Source organism: Alternaria metachromatica (assembly GCF_023757995.1).
Source record: "Alternaria metachromatica strain BMP 0045 chromosome Unknown scaffold_3, whole genome shotgun sequence".
NCBI classification, from domain to species: Eukaryota; Fungi; Ascomycota; class Dothideomycetes; order Pleosporales; family Pleosporaceae; genus Alternaria; species Alternaria metachromatica.
Genome location: NW_026055494.1, coordinates 436565 through 453433, shown reverse-complemented (window position 1 = coordinate 453433; position 16869 = coordinate 436565). Strand labels below are relative to the sequence as shown.

General features: G+C 53.3%; 5 protein-coding genes across 5 annotated transcripts; 1 reads left to right on the top strand and 4 right to left on the bottom strand.

Moving 5' to 3' along the window:
• Positions 1–675: 675 nt before the first annotated feature.
• Positions 676–1245, bottom strand: J4E83_001801 (uncharacterized protein; the record flags this gene model as incomplete). The annotated part of the gene is made up of 2 exons (XM_049328754.1): positions 676–1100; positions 1185–1245. The coding sequence occupies 2 exons, from the start codon at positions 1243–1245 to the stop codon at positions 676–678; spliced, it is 486 nt and encodes a 161-aa protein (XP_049191726.1).
• Positions 1246–7514: 6269 nt separating this feature from the next.
• On the top strand, positions 7515–8950 carry J4E83_001800 (uncharacterized protein; the record flags this gene model as incomplete). The annotated part of the gene is made up of 2 exons (XM_049328753.1): positions 7515–7591; positions 7642–8950. 2 exons carry the CDS (start codon positions 7515–7517, stop codon positions 8948–8950), a joined length of 1386 nt encoding a protein of 461 aa, XP_049191725.1.
• A 3350-nt stretch (positions 8951–12300) lies between these two features.
• On the bottom strand, positions 12301–13443 carry J4E83_001799 (uncharacterized protein; the record flags this gene model as incomplete). The annotated part of the gene is made up of 3 exons (XM_049328752.1): positions 12301–12705; positions 12745–13055; positions 13425–13443. The coding sequence occupies 3 exons, from the start codon at positions 13441–13443 to the stop codon at positions 12301–12303; spliced, it is 735 nt and encodes a 244-aa protein (XP_049191724.1).
• An 878-nt stretch (positions 13444–14321) lies between these two features.
• On the bottom strand, positions 14322–14789 carry J4E83_001798 (uncharacterized protein; the record flags this gene model as incomplete). The annotated part of the gene is made up of 2 exons (XM_049328751.1): positions 14322–14488; positions 14642–14789. The coding sequence occupies 2 exons, from the start codon at positions 14787–14789 to the stop codon at positions 14322–14324; spliced, it is 315 nt and encodes a 104-aa protein (XP_049191723.1).
• Positions 14790–15150: 361 nt separating this feature from the next.
• Positions 15151–16526, bottom strand: J4E83_001797 (uncharacterized protein; the record flags this gene model as incomplete). The annotated part of the gene is made up of 2 exons (XM_049328750.1): positions 15151–16083; positions 16137–16526. 2 exons carry the CDS (start codon positions 16524–16526, stop codon positions 15151–15153), a joined length of 1323 nt encoding a protein of 440 aa, XP_049191722.1.
• Between the last annotated feature and the right edge of the window lie 343 nt (positions 16527–16869).

The following is a 16869-nucleotide window of genomic DNA, read 5'->3' as shown; positions in this document are numbered from 1 at the left end:
AGGGATTCTTACTATCATTAGAAGATATCTCAGAGTATATTTATGCTTGTTCCCTGTTTTCGCTTTCCCCGCCCTTGATATGTCTTTCTGTTGATATTCATGTGCACTCCATCAGAACCGTACTCAGTCTCATCATGCCTTCATTCTAGCCAGTATTAACGATCCACATGAACGTACTGTCCGTCCTCGGTAGGATATTCATCACTGCCCTTCTCAGTGCCCGAAATCAACAACGAGGGGCACTCTGATAGGCAAGCAGGGCTTCATTGACTCTCGAGCAACAAGGTATCAACTCAGTCATCCGTGGTAGCTCGAGGAGTGGAAGCCAAGCGCGGTGTGAGAGCCACTTCACACGGCATGGTCATCAAAGCAAGCATGGTACGGAAGCAAGAGTAATGACGATGTCAGTATTTTTATTAGACTCGTGGAAGGCTATGAACATGCAATACCATGGGGCAGCTTTTCGACGAGTGATGACACCCCATGCCGATGATAAGCCGCCAATACATTAATACCAAATCATGAATGGGGGTATCTGGGTCTTGAGAGAATGATCAAGACAATAAGAGAGAGCCCCATGGATACTAGGCCTTGCACTAACGACTTCGACTGAGAACGCGACGTGTAGCGCGACACCCCTGCTCAATATAGCACGTGGACCTTGTGTGAACGGGCCTAGGCCATGATAGCCAGGGCTGCAGCACCCATGGCGACGAGCGAGCCCATACCGACGACAGGCGTTGCGAGAGCGGCGCCAGCAGTTTCGACGGCAGTGGTTGTGGGCTCACCAGGGCGACCTGAGGATGAGGGACCCCCGTCAGTCGTAGTAGTAGCACTGGAAGGCTCGTCATCGGGGACGTTGGTGGTGGGAACTGGTCGTCCTGGGGGAGGCAGGATAACGCTAGTAGTGGTAGGTACAGGCGCTCCGCCGTCTTGAGTAGAGGATACAGCCGACAAAGCGGGAGTCGAGGAGACAGCCGACATAGCGGGGGTAGAGGAGACATCTGACAGAGCGGGGACTGGCTCAGACGACGGCTTGCCGGGCTCGGGGACGCACTGGGTGACAGTAACAGTCACGGTGGCAGCGAGAGCGCAGACAGCTGCAAGAGATGTTAGATCGTGTGCCCGATGCCATGTAGAGGTATCCAAGCAGCTTTGCAGCTAAGCCTGAAGCATGTACTCACGGTCAGTGGCGACGACAGCCAGCGCAAGCGCAGCGACAGCGAAGATCTTGTAGCCGAACATGTTGATAGCGGTAATCTGATTGGTGGTGGGGATGAAGTGAAGTATGTTCGTGTTGGATTGATGCAGTTGCAGAGATGATGAAGCTTTGGGGTGAGTGTCGTGAGAGAAGCAGAAGACACGGAGGTGGACACAGAAAAGTTGTTTATATGACGTGCGAGCAGCGTTTGCAGGCACGGCGGAAATTAGCTCCGGCGGCAGGCGACAAGCAGAGGACGGATTGGCAGGAGCAAAAGTGAAAGTGAAGGCGCGATTGTGGGGCGAGAGCGTGCGTCGTTGTTGTGCTCTGCGCGTGCCCAGGAAGGCACCTTCGTGGCACCACCTCGCCCATACAGACCATGGGTGCCGTGGCGCAAATGCGACTAGCCTTCTCAGCGATTTTGATCATGTACGACGGACAGATGCTAGAAATGTGACTATGGACAAGCACAGGATGGTGACGTAGGCGGGTGGCCGACAGTGAGGTCCCAGGCTGGAGTTTGTTTGCTCTTTCCGCTTTGAGACGGCATCGAAGACCCAGCAGAGGTTGCGATTGGTAACCCGGACGACGTTTGTTGTGGTTCGTATCGCAAAGAGAGGAACAGTTCGCGCACATTGGGACTTGAAAGTATGCGCGAGGTCAAGAACGATACTTAGGTGTAAGGTACTAACGAAATCTCTTCGAAGATATATTGAAGGGAAACATACAGGAAACAGATAACAAGTAGAGGTTTGCAGACGTAAACTTGGATCCAATTAGTTACACATATCATCCGCATGCTGGTGGATGTGAACTCGAGAATCTGGAAAGTACCTCCCCGTCAACTTCCCAACTTCAGTCTGGATGCGGATTGGCAGCGACCCCGAATATCACATTGAAAGCTGACTTCCGACTCGACATGAACGCTGCTGATGGTGTGCGCTGCGCTTGGGTATGATACTCGATCAATGATCGAATGCCTTCACCTGCGATGTTGTCTGATGCCACAGGTAACGCGCGTGACTTCCTGACAACAAGATCATTGAAAAGAGGAGAGAAATGATGATTGGAAGACCAAATAGGCGACAATGGAAACAAGCGGCGACGTTCGAAAGCAATACAAGCATCAAGAGTAGAAGAGGGCAAGCCCAATGTGAGTTCCTACTTTTCCGATCTTACCTTGCGCGCAGGAGTTTGTGACTGTGGTAACGAATTCAAGCTTCGTTCGAACTTGACTGTCTTGTAACATGGGACGCGATTGTTGCGGAATGGAATGGACTAGGTTTCATTACGATCAACCTAGTTTCCATCCTTCCATCCACATCCGGGCATCAAGACATTTGGTCGAGTGCTCTTTGGAAGATGGATTTGCTGTAAACAGGAGAAGAATCCAGCTAGCTGGCCACGTTGGACAAAGACGCGTGGGGATCCGTACTCCGTCGCCACTCGTCGCGCAAGAGTGACCTCCGAGTGGCAGTTATTGTCGCGAGGCTGCTGCAACTTTATCGCTGTGCCGCATGCTGGATTACATTCCCATGAGCGGAGAAATGGCCGATGTTTTCTGCCTATTGGATGTTCCTGGAAACTCAATGCAGTCGCAAACGTACAGAGCCGTGGTTCGACTGGATCTCTACGGAAGACGGCCGATGCTAGCAGTGCCTACACAGTAAGTTTCCTCCGCTTCGATATGATGGGCCAACGCTAAACGTGGCTGCACCTCGTGTAGCCCTGTTCGGGCATTACCCAGCTTCTTGTGAAATCCAGATGCGTGCCGTCTTTTCCATCCTGCATCCTATCCTGCGGGCGTAGGAGTAGAACGCCAGAGAGCAAACTGTCGCCACGTTGTTGCTGTTACGTCGGACGTCGGAATCCGAGCTTACTGCGCGGCCTGATACGAGGTGCATACGATGCTGCTTACTTGCTTATGCTGTGCTTTGAGAATATTCGCAATGGTCATTGGCTTCGTAGGAAGCGAGGTTAGTAGCTTGGACGGGCGGTGTCGTAGCGTGTAGTGAGCTGTAAGGCCCAGATGTTTACACTCGCCTATGTATGCGGTGCTGCTCAGAGGAGGTAAGAAGCAATGTTCCGCTGGACCCTTTTAAGCCTGACGCTATTTACCCAAATTATCCGCACGCCTGGAGCAGTCTGCTCACCTGCATATGGTGCCCTTGCATTGCTGCCAGAAGGGATGGCACTGCAGACAGCGGCAATGTGCGGGACGAGAGTATTGCGACAGAAAACAACCTTGGAACGGTTTGAAATGGTCTATTAAAGAATACCGCAATCCGAGCCACACAAAACATGGATCGAGATAAAGTGGGTGTGCAACGTTGAACACTCCTCACCGCATCTGCCTTTAGCTAGCCACTGCTCACATAACGCACAGCGCAGTGCAGACCGCTCGTGCAAGCGAACGCATTCCTAGAAGGCCCAGAGGCAGCTGCTGATGAAATGGAGATGCAGCATGCTTAACCCCGAAATTGGGGCTGTGCTGCCGATCTTAACATGAAATTGACCGCGAGCTCCACGCCAGAGAATATCTCGCGACGTTGCGAACCCGCGCTTGAACGACGGTTCAGGCGCTCGCAGGACAGCGGTCGTTGGTATCGGTATGAAATGCGGGTGTGATGGGCCTGGATGGATCTATTGCGCATTTTCTGATTTTGAACCGAAGATCTCGAGAGGGTTCTCTCCGATGTGCTATCAGCCAGTTGTTTCGAAGAGGCTTGCTACACGCCAGCCCACCGTATACATGGCAAGCTAATGCAGCAGATCGAGCGCACCCGCGTCAACTTGACCTCAAGTAGAACCCCAGCACCGTGTAGGATACGGACAAGAAGGAACGAGCGCTTTGAGGAGGGGGTTTGGGAACGAGGACATCTGATTGGTCTGGCGGAGTATCGCCGAGACATGCATGCAAGCGAGTTCAACCGGCGACCGTGCATTAGGGCCCGCGGGGCGTCATACAGAAGCTCCATACCCAGGTGTTGTGTAATTTGGTAGTCATATTTGTACTCCTGGGGTTGAATCGCTCAGACCTTCCAAATTGAGGATAGAAAGATTGCCTGGTTCATGACACCAGGCAGCATTGTGAGCCGGGGCAGATTGGCGTGCGCGCCACGGCTACAGCGCGCATGCGAAACACCCGAATTGCTTCTCTGTGGAATGAAGTTGAACGTTCTGGAACTAGAAGTACTCAGTCTTAGGGCCACCTTGGTACATGCGGTGGCGTCTGCGTTTCATGTAGACTTGGTAAATGACGATAGAGCTGCCAAACGGCAAACAGGCAAGGAGATTGAAGGGCAATCTGACATGGGGCTGTCGGACGACGTATGCGCTCCACTTGCCGCATTGGAGTGGGGTGGGACATCGAACACCATGTTCGGTTCAACTCGCCTTGCCCAATGATGTCAATGGAAGGCATGCAGGATAGTTGAAGAGGCTGCGGAAGTTTGAGTAGTCAGTAAGCTACTGACTTGCGGGAACACAGCGCCGCTGTGAGACGAAGCGTGTTCAGGATACCGCAAAGGATACCGTAGCCGGCTCGGATGCAAGATCATGCAGCTAGGTACGCGCTGATCTCAAGCCGTGTGCACCCACTCAGGATTCCTATCCATGTAGTTATGGGTAGGCATAGAGCGGAATGTACGCAACGTCACTGTGACCTGAGTTTGACGCGCAGCGTTGTACTACGGGTAGGTGTAGCAATGTGGAGCCCGACACACTTCACAGCGATCTCAAAGTATTGGGTTGCTCCTCAAAGGATAAGGTGCACCTGGACTGGTCAGAAAAGGAGTTGGTCAACCGTGTGATGTGAGCACACGTAGCGGGGTACCATTACCATGGTCAACCCACAGCCCTGCAGTACACGTCGTGAATTCCAATGATGTCAAACACCATTGGGCTCAGAGCGCGCGGAGCTCAGCTGGAAGGGAAGCAGACCTCATGCACCTGAATGTGGCCGCTGTACGCTTTTCGGCCTGCCTGTTGGCTCCCTTGTTGCACGGAAAGCCGTGTGGATGCACGGCAGACGGAGATATTTCATCTCAGATCTGAATCTGAAGCCTAGCAAGGACGCAGGGATCATCGGGCTTTGACTGGCTGATACTTTGACAGGCCGGCACTAGAGGCCCCGGCGATCTGGCAGTGGGCACTTGCGGCGGGGCAGGAGCGATAGAAGGAAGAACCAATGCCGTGTGACGTCGGCGGACGGCCGGAGCTTAGGACAATGCCATAGTGACAAATACTCGAAACACAAACAATAAGGGTCAATTTCCCATGTTGCCAATAGTGGCATCGACCTCTGGACAACGATGGAGCTGCACTGGCCGTGGTATTGACAGAGCACCGTCCCTTCCTCTGGCGCATGGCTTCCCGCTGGTACAAAAGCCGTAGTAAGGAGATGTCAGCAGAGGGATAAGTCGTGGCCCAGCGAGTCGGCGACATGTTTGTATCGAGAGATCGGCGCGCACGTCCTGGACGCGGCCAGCGAAGCCCTCAGGGCGCTTCAGGGCTCCGAGTTTGCGTGGGAGATGCGATCAGATCGGAGCTATTCCCGATATGGCCTTCGCGTATCTCAGGTTTTCTTTGCTTGAACAGGGCTTCCTTGTTCCTGAGCTCAAGCGATCGGCTGCCATGAGATGTGTGCAGCACTGTGAAACCAGCGGTTTTGACCTTGTCGCATGGCGGGAGATAGGGCTGTGTGAAGCTCAGTCTTGTTGTTTGGGGGGGTAGCCATGGCGTTGGGTAGTTGACGGTTATTCGTCGCGAAGTTTTCCGTTCGAGTGTAAGCGCAGGATTAGGCTCGCTCCAGCACCGTCTGGGCAGGAGACGGGAACAAGCCAACGGTAGCCCGACGGCTGCGTCTCCATAGCGCCGACCACCTAACGAGAGCATGTGCGTTCGCGTTTGGTTGAGCAGTATGCGGAAGCCGCTGCGCTGCCGCGATCGCGATTGATTTACGCACAATAGCCGGCGCACGTCTGGCTGAGCGTCCCCGGTTCAGCCAAAATAGCAGGCTGTTAGTAATTGGGAATTGGCAGCAGTAGTCAGGTACGCTGTAAACGTCGCCAACGTAAGAGCCATTGAGCCAGAACGACCACGTTAGTCAGCCCAGCGACAACGAGGCCTAATCCGGGGCAGCTAGAAACTGGCACAGCTGTGGTATGATGTTGATGCGATGCAGGTGGGCTCTTCCCCGTCGTCGACCACACACACGCGTCTCGTTTATCGGCGGGAAGTGCCACAGAGATGCTAGCGCCCTCGATCGCCAGTTGGCCAAGCCGCGGGCGTGGTGTTGTCCTGATGCTGGGCTGGCTTGCGGGTGCCGAGGGTAATATGCAGCTATTGAGCCTGGCACAGAGCTAAGCCGAACCTTCTCCCCTACTCCACACACGTCGCCGACTGGCCGTCAGAGCACGCCGGACATGCTGCCGCTGCGGCCCAGTGGTGCCATTGGCTGCATGTCGCTCGCAGGCGCTGCGGGGACTGCTGGGAACTGCTGGCTTCTGGCGTGCTACCCTGCCGCTGCCTGTGGTTAATTGTGTGGTCAAATTCCAGAAGACCGCAATTGCTTCTTCCCTTGTGGCTATAACATATGCTAGGCAAGCCCTCGACGTAACGCACCCGTCCTGCTCCCAATCCGCTGCCTGCTGCTTCACCCCCCCAAGCCACGTCGCGACGATCGATCTCGTGTGCAAGCGTCGATGCACAAACGGTTTACCAGCATCGAAATACCCAGTCTTCGTCCGCTAGGCTCCGCCACTTGAGCATCCTGGCCTGCCCTCCCCCGGCCCGCAACAGAGATTTGTGCGCATTGCAGCCACTCACACGCCCCTCAGCCCTCGATCGCTGCCACCCCCAGCGCCAGTTCCCACTTGCACTCCCATCTTCTGCCGCTTTGGGACACGCGGCCAACTTTGGCCGTTGCTTCTGTGCCTCACGTCACTTGTCGCGTATCTGAATCTAGCTGGGTGCTGTCCGAACCCTGTCGTCGCGGTACGTGAGCGTCTTTCTAGCTCCGTTGTTTTTCGGCCCATCTTTAGGCCTGCTCCGCCCAGCACATCCGCACCCGCGTGGACAGTCGCCACTTTTCCCCTCTCCGTTTACATACTTTGCCCGCCCGCTCCTCGCACTTTCTCCTTCTTCCATTATTCTTCACAGTCGAAGTCGTTGCTAGACGTACCCCTCGAACTGTACCAATCAGCCTTCCGTTGTTGTGCTGACATCGCTATCTGTCAGCTACCCCACCCTCGCCCACACACACACTTCGCCACACCGCACGTTGACTCCCATCTGTTGCTTGGACCTCGCCATGCCTGCCGAACGTCGAACCTTCACCTCGGCCAGACCGGTCAAGACCGAGCGCACTCATGAAGAGAACCAGGAGCGGTTAGTCGTCTCTTCTTACTCCGCACGCAACCAATTCTGATGCCCAACAGTGCCTACATTGCTGCCTCGCGCCGCAGTGACCGCAGCCTGGAGGCTCGCATTGAATCTGCTCGTAGAGCTTCTGAGATTCACAAGAAGCGCACGGGCCGTGCTCTTCGCGTGACCGAGCAGGATGTTATCAATGAGGAGATGTACGAAGAGGAGGATGATGATCTGCCTACCCAGTACCAGCGCCTAAACGCTCATCTTCAAACCACTTCGGTCATGTTCAACAAGAAGCTCCATGACTACATTGCGACCCAGCATGGCGTCAGGAACATGTTCATGTCCCAGTACCAGAACCAAGGCGCGGCGTTCCAGCAGTATGGTCCGCAGTATCCGGCCAATGGCGCTCAATTTGCACAGCCGAACAACTGGCTGAACCCGTCAATGCTCCCGCCTCAGCAGTTCGCCCCCGCGTCTCCACAGGGTTTCCAGCAAGCGCAATCCTTCAGCCCGACCACCGCTCAGCCGCAACAGGGATACAGACAGTCACCTTACCAGATTCCTCAACGCACTCACTCTCACCAGCGCGCTCTTTCTATTCAACTGCCCCAGGGCGCATCGCACTTTGACCCATCAGCTCAGCCGGCGAGTGCAGGTCTCACGACGCCACAGACTGAGCTCAACCGAAGACTGTCTTTACCGCCGCAAGCTTTTCAACAGCAAAACCAGACAGTAGAGCGACAAACGCGTCCTTCGTTATCGCGTTCGCCTACTACCCATTCGCTCCAGCACCGTCAGTCATCTTCGCCACAGAGCGCTTCGCCCAACGCAGCTTCCGTGCATGAGGCCGCACCTGTGCAGAGTGATCCTAATTCGCCTTCCTCCTATTCTTATAGCCCTACGAACTACCCATACAGCTCGCAGGCGCTCAACACCAATCCTTTGACTCTGTCTATGCCACCCGAGTCTCAGCAGTTCCTTGGATCTGTCCTGGATCAGAACGACCCACGCACTGCAGTCTTCATGGCAGGCAGCGATAACCTTCCTCAGCCTTTTGCTCCGACCTACACCTACAACCCCAACAAGGTTGGTCGGACAGCTAACGCCAGTAGCATGTCTGAGCATGCTAGTGGCTCGGCTCAAACATTGTCATCTGGTCTAAACTTGAAGACTGAGCCTGTTTCTGGTACCACGTCGCCGTCGGTACCCAGTGCTATTTCTGATGGCTTTTATTCCAACGATTCGTTTTTGACGCCTGGTACTGGTGAATACAGTGCCTTTTTCGATTTCCCTGGCGGCGATTTCCAACAGTCGTTTGACGACCAATCCGCCAATGACCACGACAATGGTAACAGCCTCGTCAACTGGGATTAGGTATCATTTTCGCCATTTTTATCTTGTTTTTTTGTCTTTGTGGACCAAGGTCCTTTGTACGATCCTTCTAGGATCCTGTCCGTCTAAGCTCTTCGATACTTTGCTACGTCTTTGGGTAACGGTTCTGGTTTCACACGCACATGATACCTTTTGTACAGTGTCGTTTACGAGGTTACGACTGAAGGCGTTGCAAGGAGTCTTCCTGTCGGTGAAGAGAAGACCCACACATAGGATGCAACAACCATCCTTCTTCAGGCGCTTGAGGGTGTTGTTGCCCACATAGCGATCTCCTCTCCCAGTAATCCTTCGATTTGAAGTGTTCCTGTATAATATATAATTGTAACGGTCATTTTCCGTATGCAATAGTCCTTCCGATCTCCGGTAACCTCATGTGCAAGTGATGCTTATCACAACATCTATGCTGCCACTCGCGGCCCAAACTGCTATTACGAGAGCCCAATGGTGTCCTGGCTCGCGGACCGTTGCTTGATCAGGTCTTCAGGGTTCAGTACCCCGAACTGGGGATGATACACAACCAGGGAGGGTTAGGCCTTCCAACTTGTACTTCCTACTCGGTAGTAAGCGGCTGGGCCCGTCGTAGGGAGCGTAGCATGCACTAGTTCCGGAGTGCGGTTGCGCGCACCTCTTCTGCTACGTAACAAATCACCTTCTTGTGAGCGATGAGTTCACATGGGTGCGTCTAGACTTATCAAACTCATCCGTGGATGATGGAGGTGGCCCTGCTGGGCTGGCTCACGTGATGCTACTGCAGCCGCGCTAGCGTCGTGAACAGTACCAATGGACACTGCCGTCCTCCGATCTTCCAACAGATCCATACCGCTTCCACGGCATACCCAGCCTAGCTGGTCTGCACCGCTGTCTATGTTCGGTTCCTGTTTCCTCTGCATCGAGATCCCTGTGCCGTCGGGACGTTCTAACGGCTTTCTGCATCAGTCGCGTCGTCCTACTGCGGTTGCTTGTGAAACGCAGCACCCTGAGCGTGAGTCTGGTTCCTGCATCTGTGCATCTAGCTAGTGATAGAACCCTCCATCTGCCGGCCATACGAATAACATAGTCCGATCCCTGATGTCGAGTCATCCATGGTCCATTTGTCGCGTTCCCCGAGCAGGCTCTTGTATTGTACCCTGGTACATGCGGCTGGCTGGACCCAAAAACGTCAGGGACTGTGCCCAGAATCGAGGCCGGTATCGCAGTCCGATCGCGTCCGACATTTTGGAGAGACAGTAGGATTCGCATATGGCTCATGCATCGAGCCAGATGAAGATGGCTAAAGACCGATTGTTCAGACATGTTGCCGACCGCACATAGCCCCGGAGGTCATGCATCCCTCCAAAAGTGCACGCAACCTTATGATTGGCAAACGACATCATAAGGAATTACTAAGGCGGTGTGGCACTGCAAACCTTTGTATTACCTATTGGATGCCTGGGAATACGAGGTCGGTCGAGCGTTGCGACACTGGGTACGCTTCTTCAGTGTCGAGTTACTCGAGTCCATTGGCTCGCAACAACACCATGCCTAGAGAAGTGACTGTATCAATTCATTCAGTCTCAACAACAGTGCGCTGGGTCACTTCGTCATTCGCGAATTTCTTCCTTCGCCTTCTGTACTACCAGCGGTGATCGCTGCGCTGCAGTGTCATGTTGCTATCCGTCCGTCGTTTACCCTCCCGTGATTCCTTTCTTGGGTTAGACTCAAGATATTAGCGGATTGTTGCACTGGCAATTTAAATGCATACACCAGCTACCTCGTATGCGGGCTGCTATGCATCGACTGAAGCCATTATGGCCTATCGAAGCGGTGCATGCCTTTCTCAGAGGCAGCCGCTACTCCAAACTCTCGCAGTCAAGAGACGGAGCCCAACACGTTCAGCATCAAGCGCATAGAAGTCATGATTTTCAAACTAGCCGTCTTCATCGTAGACGTTGTCATCATTCAAAGAATCGGATACCATCGATACAAGCATGATGCCGTGCTGCATGCCCATAGTGGAGCTAACCGAGTATTTCACTGCGGCCGTACGGCTGTAGCAGTATCGTGTCATGATATTGTCGCGGTGGAACGTAGATCATCACATATAAGGTCATTGTCTCCAGTCAATCGAGGCTCAAGCCGTCCAGCTGTAGTTGTCTGTTCGACACATCCTCTCATTACTTCCCCTCAACACTCGTTTCTTTCTTCATCTCTTGGAACAGGTGTGTCTTGCGACTCACATAACAACCATGAAGCTCAGTACCTTCACTCCGTTCGCGGCTTTCCTATCGCTCACTGCAGCTGAGCGGATGCCATGTAAGTCTCCCCATCGTATCTGCTGTTGGATGTACACACTTCTTCCGTCAACGTACCAATCGTCACGCTCTCTGAAATCTAAGCACGTGAGTTAATATTCTGAATTAGTGAACTTCCCACAGCATGTACGGCCTCGGCAGTATGCACCACCACCACCATACTCTCCTCCTTACCCAAGTTTAAGCAGCACCGGCGGAAGTGCGTCGTCCACCTTCTCCAGCGGCACCGGCGTCTCGCTGTCTACTTGGACGCCTCCAGTTCCAACGTCTTCGTCAACTGCAAACTCTACATCGCCAGGTCCCTCTACAGTCGTCTACACTAGTGTCGTTGTTATCACGTCGGTTATTGTTCCCTCGACATCGTGAGTTGTGATCAGTCCTGAATATAATTGCTCGCTTAACTAATCCATTGCTCAGTGAAACTTTCTCTGGAGATACGTCGACCGAAGCTACAGCGAGCAGCTGGGGCAGCAGCTCTTCTTCCATGAGCATCCCTCTTTCGACTGGACCTCAGTCATCCGGAACAGGATACTACCCATCTTTGCCGCCACATGAGTCTTCCGCACCTTATGGCAACAGTACTGGTACAGCTTCATCTACTTGGGGTACGGGTACCGCGCCAGGATCTTCAATGCCATCTTTGACCTCCACTGCCAGTAGCAACTCCACTGGACCCAGAAGCTCATACATTCCACGCCCGTCGACAACTACAGAAAGCCCGAGTACCAATGTGACTGTCATTACGTCCGTCATCACCTCCACCATTGCCATTACCACATCCGTTCCATACCCTTCCAATGGTACTATCACGGAGACGAACACTGGGCCCACGGCAACATCCAGTGGAAACGGAACTATTTCTCAGACTCCGTCGTCGTCGGGCTACTACGGTCCACCTGGTAACGCCACCAGCAGCGGCAGTCCCTCTGAAACCGATACTGTGTCTTCATCGTCGATCGACATCTCCACAATCTCCTGGATCACCTATACTTCCGAAGTTTCTTATAGCCAGTCGGAGACTCCGACGCCAACCACTGATTATTACACGTCATCTTCAACCTCGACTTCAACGTGGTCTAGGAAATCCAGAGTCTCCCGGAGTCGTTCTTCCACACGTACCTGGTCTAGAACACTCACCATGTCCAGATCCTCGTCCACGGACGGCTCCTCATATACACCCACTAGTTCCGAAGAGTCGTCATCAGCTACTGAAACTGGAACCTCTTCAGATTCTTCTTCGTTGGCCTCATATACACCATCGTACACGGCATCTTCTACATATGACACCAGCAGTGTGCCTAGTGCTTCAGAGACTGATTCTGCAACATCCTCGTTGCCGTACTCGTTCAGCATTTCGTTCAGCTCGATCGAGACGACCTCAGACTCTTCCACACCCACGTCGTCTGGAGTCATAACTTTGCCTACGCCCGCGCCAACCACGGAGAGCTATTCGTACTGGTCATCCTCAATCAGCGAATCATCTACGGACTCTGAGCTTGTTTCGTACACTGAGTCGGTAACTTCAGGCACTAGCAGCTTCGTCTTGCCTTCCGAGACGCCATCGGAGTCGTTGACCAGTGATTCTGGCACTATTGAGACGCCCGTCCCGACAGTAACACCTTCTGACACATCCTCTTCCGACTCTCCTGTCACGTCTGTTAGCTCGACCAGCTCTGAGACCCCCGAAGTATCTAGCTCGTCCATGTACAGCGAAACGGAATACACCACCTTCCCCTCTTCCTCCACCGCCTCAGCATCTTCCAGCAGCGAGTCCAGCTCTGAGGTCGAGACTTCCTCTATACTCTCAGCCTCCGAGAGTTCTCTAAGCTCAACCTACACCGACGCCACCGCTACTTCCTTCCCGGTCGAGTCCTCGACCGCTTACCCCAGCAGCTCCACGTCGGGTTATTCCTACTGGACCCCTCCGGTCAGCTCGGTCACCAACACGGATGCTACCGCTTCCTCCTGGCCTGTAGATTCTAGTACCTACCTCACCAGCGCGACGGGCAGTCTCACACTCACGACCTTTGAGACGAGTGCCAGCTCCACCAAGAGTGGGTACGCGATGCCACCTGAGGTGACATACGAGGCTCAGAATGACAAAGTGAAGAGAGGCATGGTGAGTTTTCCACTGCTGCCTGATGTTCAAAAGGATGAGTACTAACTGTCTTGGTAGATGGGCATGTGGTTCATGTAATCTATACTGCACGACACTCACGCGGTTAGGCGATGTAAGCCCGTTGTGAGGCCGATTGGTGAAGCTACGACATGTCATTGCGTCTTTACCAAACAAACCACATTCACATTCTCTACTGTCCTTTACTGGTGTAGACATACCTTTTCCTTGTTGTTAATTCTCTTCACTTCTCTCCCTCCCCACCCTCCCGCTGTGTCAATGATGTCTGGGCTGGGTATTTAATCATCATGGCTGCAAGATCTTGGGCCATAGTTCAATACAACATGTGTTTCTTTAGACGTACTTCGCCTCCAATTGACGTGATGAATATCTGACATCGGCGATCATGATGTATTGTGATACAAATCGAATGAGCCTCCAGAATACTGCGCAATGACTTCGATATCTCCCGTGTCTCCAAGAGCTCAACGGGCGAGCTTTGCCTCCAATGCACCACATTGCTAACCTCGTGCCGAAGATGAGCACCCAGTGTTGTATAACGTCTTGCTAGGAGTTGTATCTTGGATATGCGCTGAGGTTGTCAAGGCGGTGGTACATGGGCCGTGGCATGTTGTGTGTAGACGAGAGTCGTTATCGAAAAGCAATCGAGCCGAAAGATGAGGAAGGCAGCGGAATAGTGAAGCGCGGTACAGGTATCGAGACCAACGTTGGCGAGGACAGTCCTTCACCCAGCAGCGTCAGCAACGTAACCTCAACTGAACAAACATACGTATCACCATCCATGAGAGCCACATTGTCCTCATTGAAACATTATTTCATTCATTCTGCCGTGACGATTAGGCGTCTTCTTACTCGGTGCAGCTATAGCAACGAAGCATGCCTCCTCGAAGTCATTATGTGTCGTCCCTGATGTCCGTCGACGTCTTTACATCTTGCTCTTAGCCTCGCCCTTGAGCTCTTGGGTCTTGCCCTTGGCCTCGCCCTTAAGCTCTTGAGCCTTGCCCTTAGCCTCGCCGGCCATCTCCTTTGCCTGGCCCTTGGCCTCGCCGGTGGTGTCGGGGGTGGCTTCCTTAACGGCGCCAGCGACTTCCTCTGTTCAAAAGGTATTAGCGTTTGTTTTCTCATGGTGCTAGCGTAGCTGGTGTGCGCACTGTACGATGTCGTCATATTCTCGGCTGTTGAGAACAGAGAGCATCAGGCAGTGTAATGCAGGTAGGGTGTGTAGGGGATGGGTAATGTACGTACCTCCCTTCTCAATGCCCTTTACAGCGGCACCGGAGATTGTCCTGTCGACAGCCTTGGCAGCGTCCTTGATAGCTTCTACGGGGCTCTTGCGCGCGACGGGTGTGGTGCTGAAGAGGCGGGCCTGGCGGGCGATCTGTTGGCGGAACATGTTGATGGTGTTGTGTGTTGTGTTGGTGTTTCGAGGTGAAGTTGTTGGTAGAGGGGAGAGAGGTGGCGATTGAGTTGTTCGATGGGTTGTTAGATGAGGTTCCTTTGAGTGTGTGCGGAAGACAGCTTTAAAGGATGTGTGGACGTGGACTGAGCTGCTGTGCTATGACGTAGTTATGATCAGCCAATCGCGGATGTGGGTCCGCGTGTTGCCATGCATGCGCGAGGAACGTCGCGTTTACGGAATTCGCATGCCGGGGCATCACAAATTTTTACATGTGCATTATGCTATTGTGCGCGATCTTGATTCATTACGATTACTGTTGTCGTACTAATTGGTATTGTACTGCATGAGCTCAGGCTTAGTACAGCGCCTTCTGCCACCATGCACACCTAGCGTTCGCGTTGCTGTCGCGTACATCCTCGATGCCGGTAACGTTAAGCTCCAATACGGTCGCATCCGGACCGTACATGTTGAACTGCTTCACGCCTGTAGCATCCGGCACACCATTCTCAGCGAAGCTGGTGATGAACTCCTGCAGAGCGATGGCAATGGTGGTGTTGGCAACACCTTGGAGCCCGGTGGAACCTGCACCGCCCTCAAAGTACGTGTACGGGATATCCTGACCATGAATAGCCGGGGGAACTGCGAAGAGATAGGAGTATGTCTTGTTTCCGTAAGCCCTGGAGAGGTAGTTGGTGTTGCACGTGAAGACTCCCTCGCTGACAATGAGGCTACCGCGCTCGAAGTTGTTGGTGTATGGTAGAGACCCGTCGAACACCGGGGGGTAGAGAGTCTTGGTAACATAATCGAGGGAAGACTTTGGGGCGTTGGCGAATGCGGACGAGATTTGGTCTTCCAATGCAGCCTCGTTTGGAATGAAGAAGGGCGTGAAGAGGGCTCCTTCATTCGCATTGTGGCCGACCATTACGCGCACGTCCTTGTCAAATCGACCTTGTGCCAAAAGCTGAGCTGGCTGAAGAGGAGCGAAAAGACCATCCACGACCGGCCCGTAAGTGAATGTACCGTATGGGGAATCATAGGTGATCTGCTGAGCATTCGCAAGCATTACCTCTTCAGATGAAAGAGCCCGCAACTCTGCGAGGGAAGTGGTATTGGTAAGAGTGAGGAACCTCTGGTAGACATCTTCCTGAGTGACAACAGAAGTTGTAGGTTGCCATCCAGGGCTCTGGGGTACGGCTTGCTGAAAAGGAGCAGATCCATTAGCACCACCGTATGCAGTAATCTGATGCATGATCGAGCCACCTCCAGCGCTCTCACCAAATACAGTGACCTGTAGACACAAATCAGCACAAATCATACATGCATGGACCAGTTCTGACTTACTCGGTTCTTATCACCTCCAAAGAGATGAATATTCTCCTGGACCCACTCAAGCGCAAATCGCTGATCGTACAAGCCTAGGTTGGATACACCTCCTTCTGCTTGGTATGAAGGGCCACCCGTCCAGCCCAAAGCACCAAGGCGATAATTCATCGCAACGTAGATAACATCGCCATTGGACGAGTTGCCGGAGGCCGCGAGCAGACCCGCAGGGTTGTTGTTTTTCTCGCCTCCTGTGTAGCCACCTCCGTAGATCCATACGAGAACAGGAGCCCCGTAGCCTTGCCCAGCTTTGCTAAGCACATCCTCGGGAACAAAAACATCCAAAAATAAGCAATCTTCAGACTCGCGGGGATCCGGTTGTGGGACCGGACTGGTAGCATTTGCTGGCATCACTGAATAAGTTGTGTTCGAAGCAGGAAGACCGAGCGCATATCTGGCCAACGACTGTGCTGCGGCTGCAGACCAAGCGGGATTTGCCTGAGGGCATATTCTGTAGATGTTAGTATGATTGTTTGAACTTCGGTTTCCTGTGGCGCTTACCTCGAAGTCTCGCCGGTGTTGATAGATGACCTGTTTTCTGCTGGAGCCTGAGGTGGAGCAAACCTCAAGTCACCGACAGGCGGTGCAGCATACCGTATGTTGGAAAAGTTGTAGAAGTTGCCGGTGTCCTAATTGGGTCAATCAACAAAGTGACATCGAGGATTTGATGATGGTATACGAACATTGAACCCTG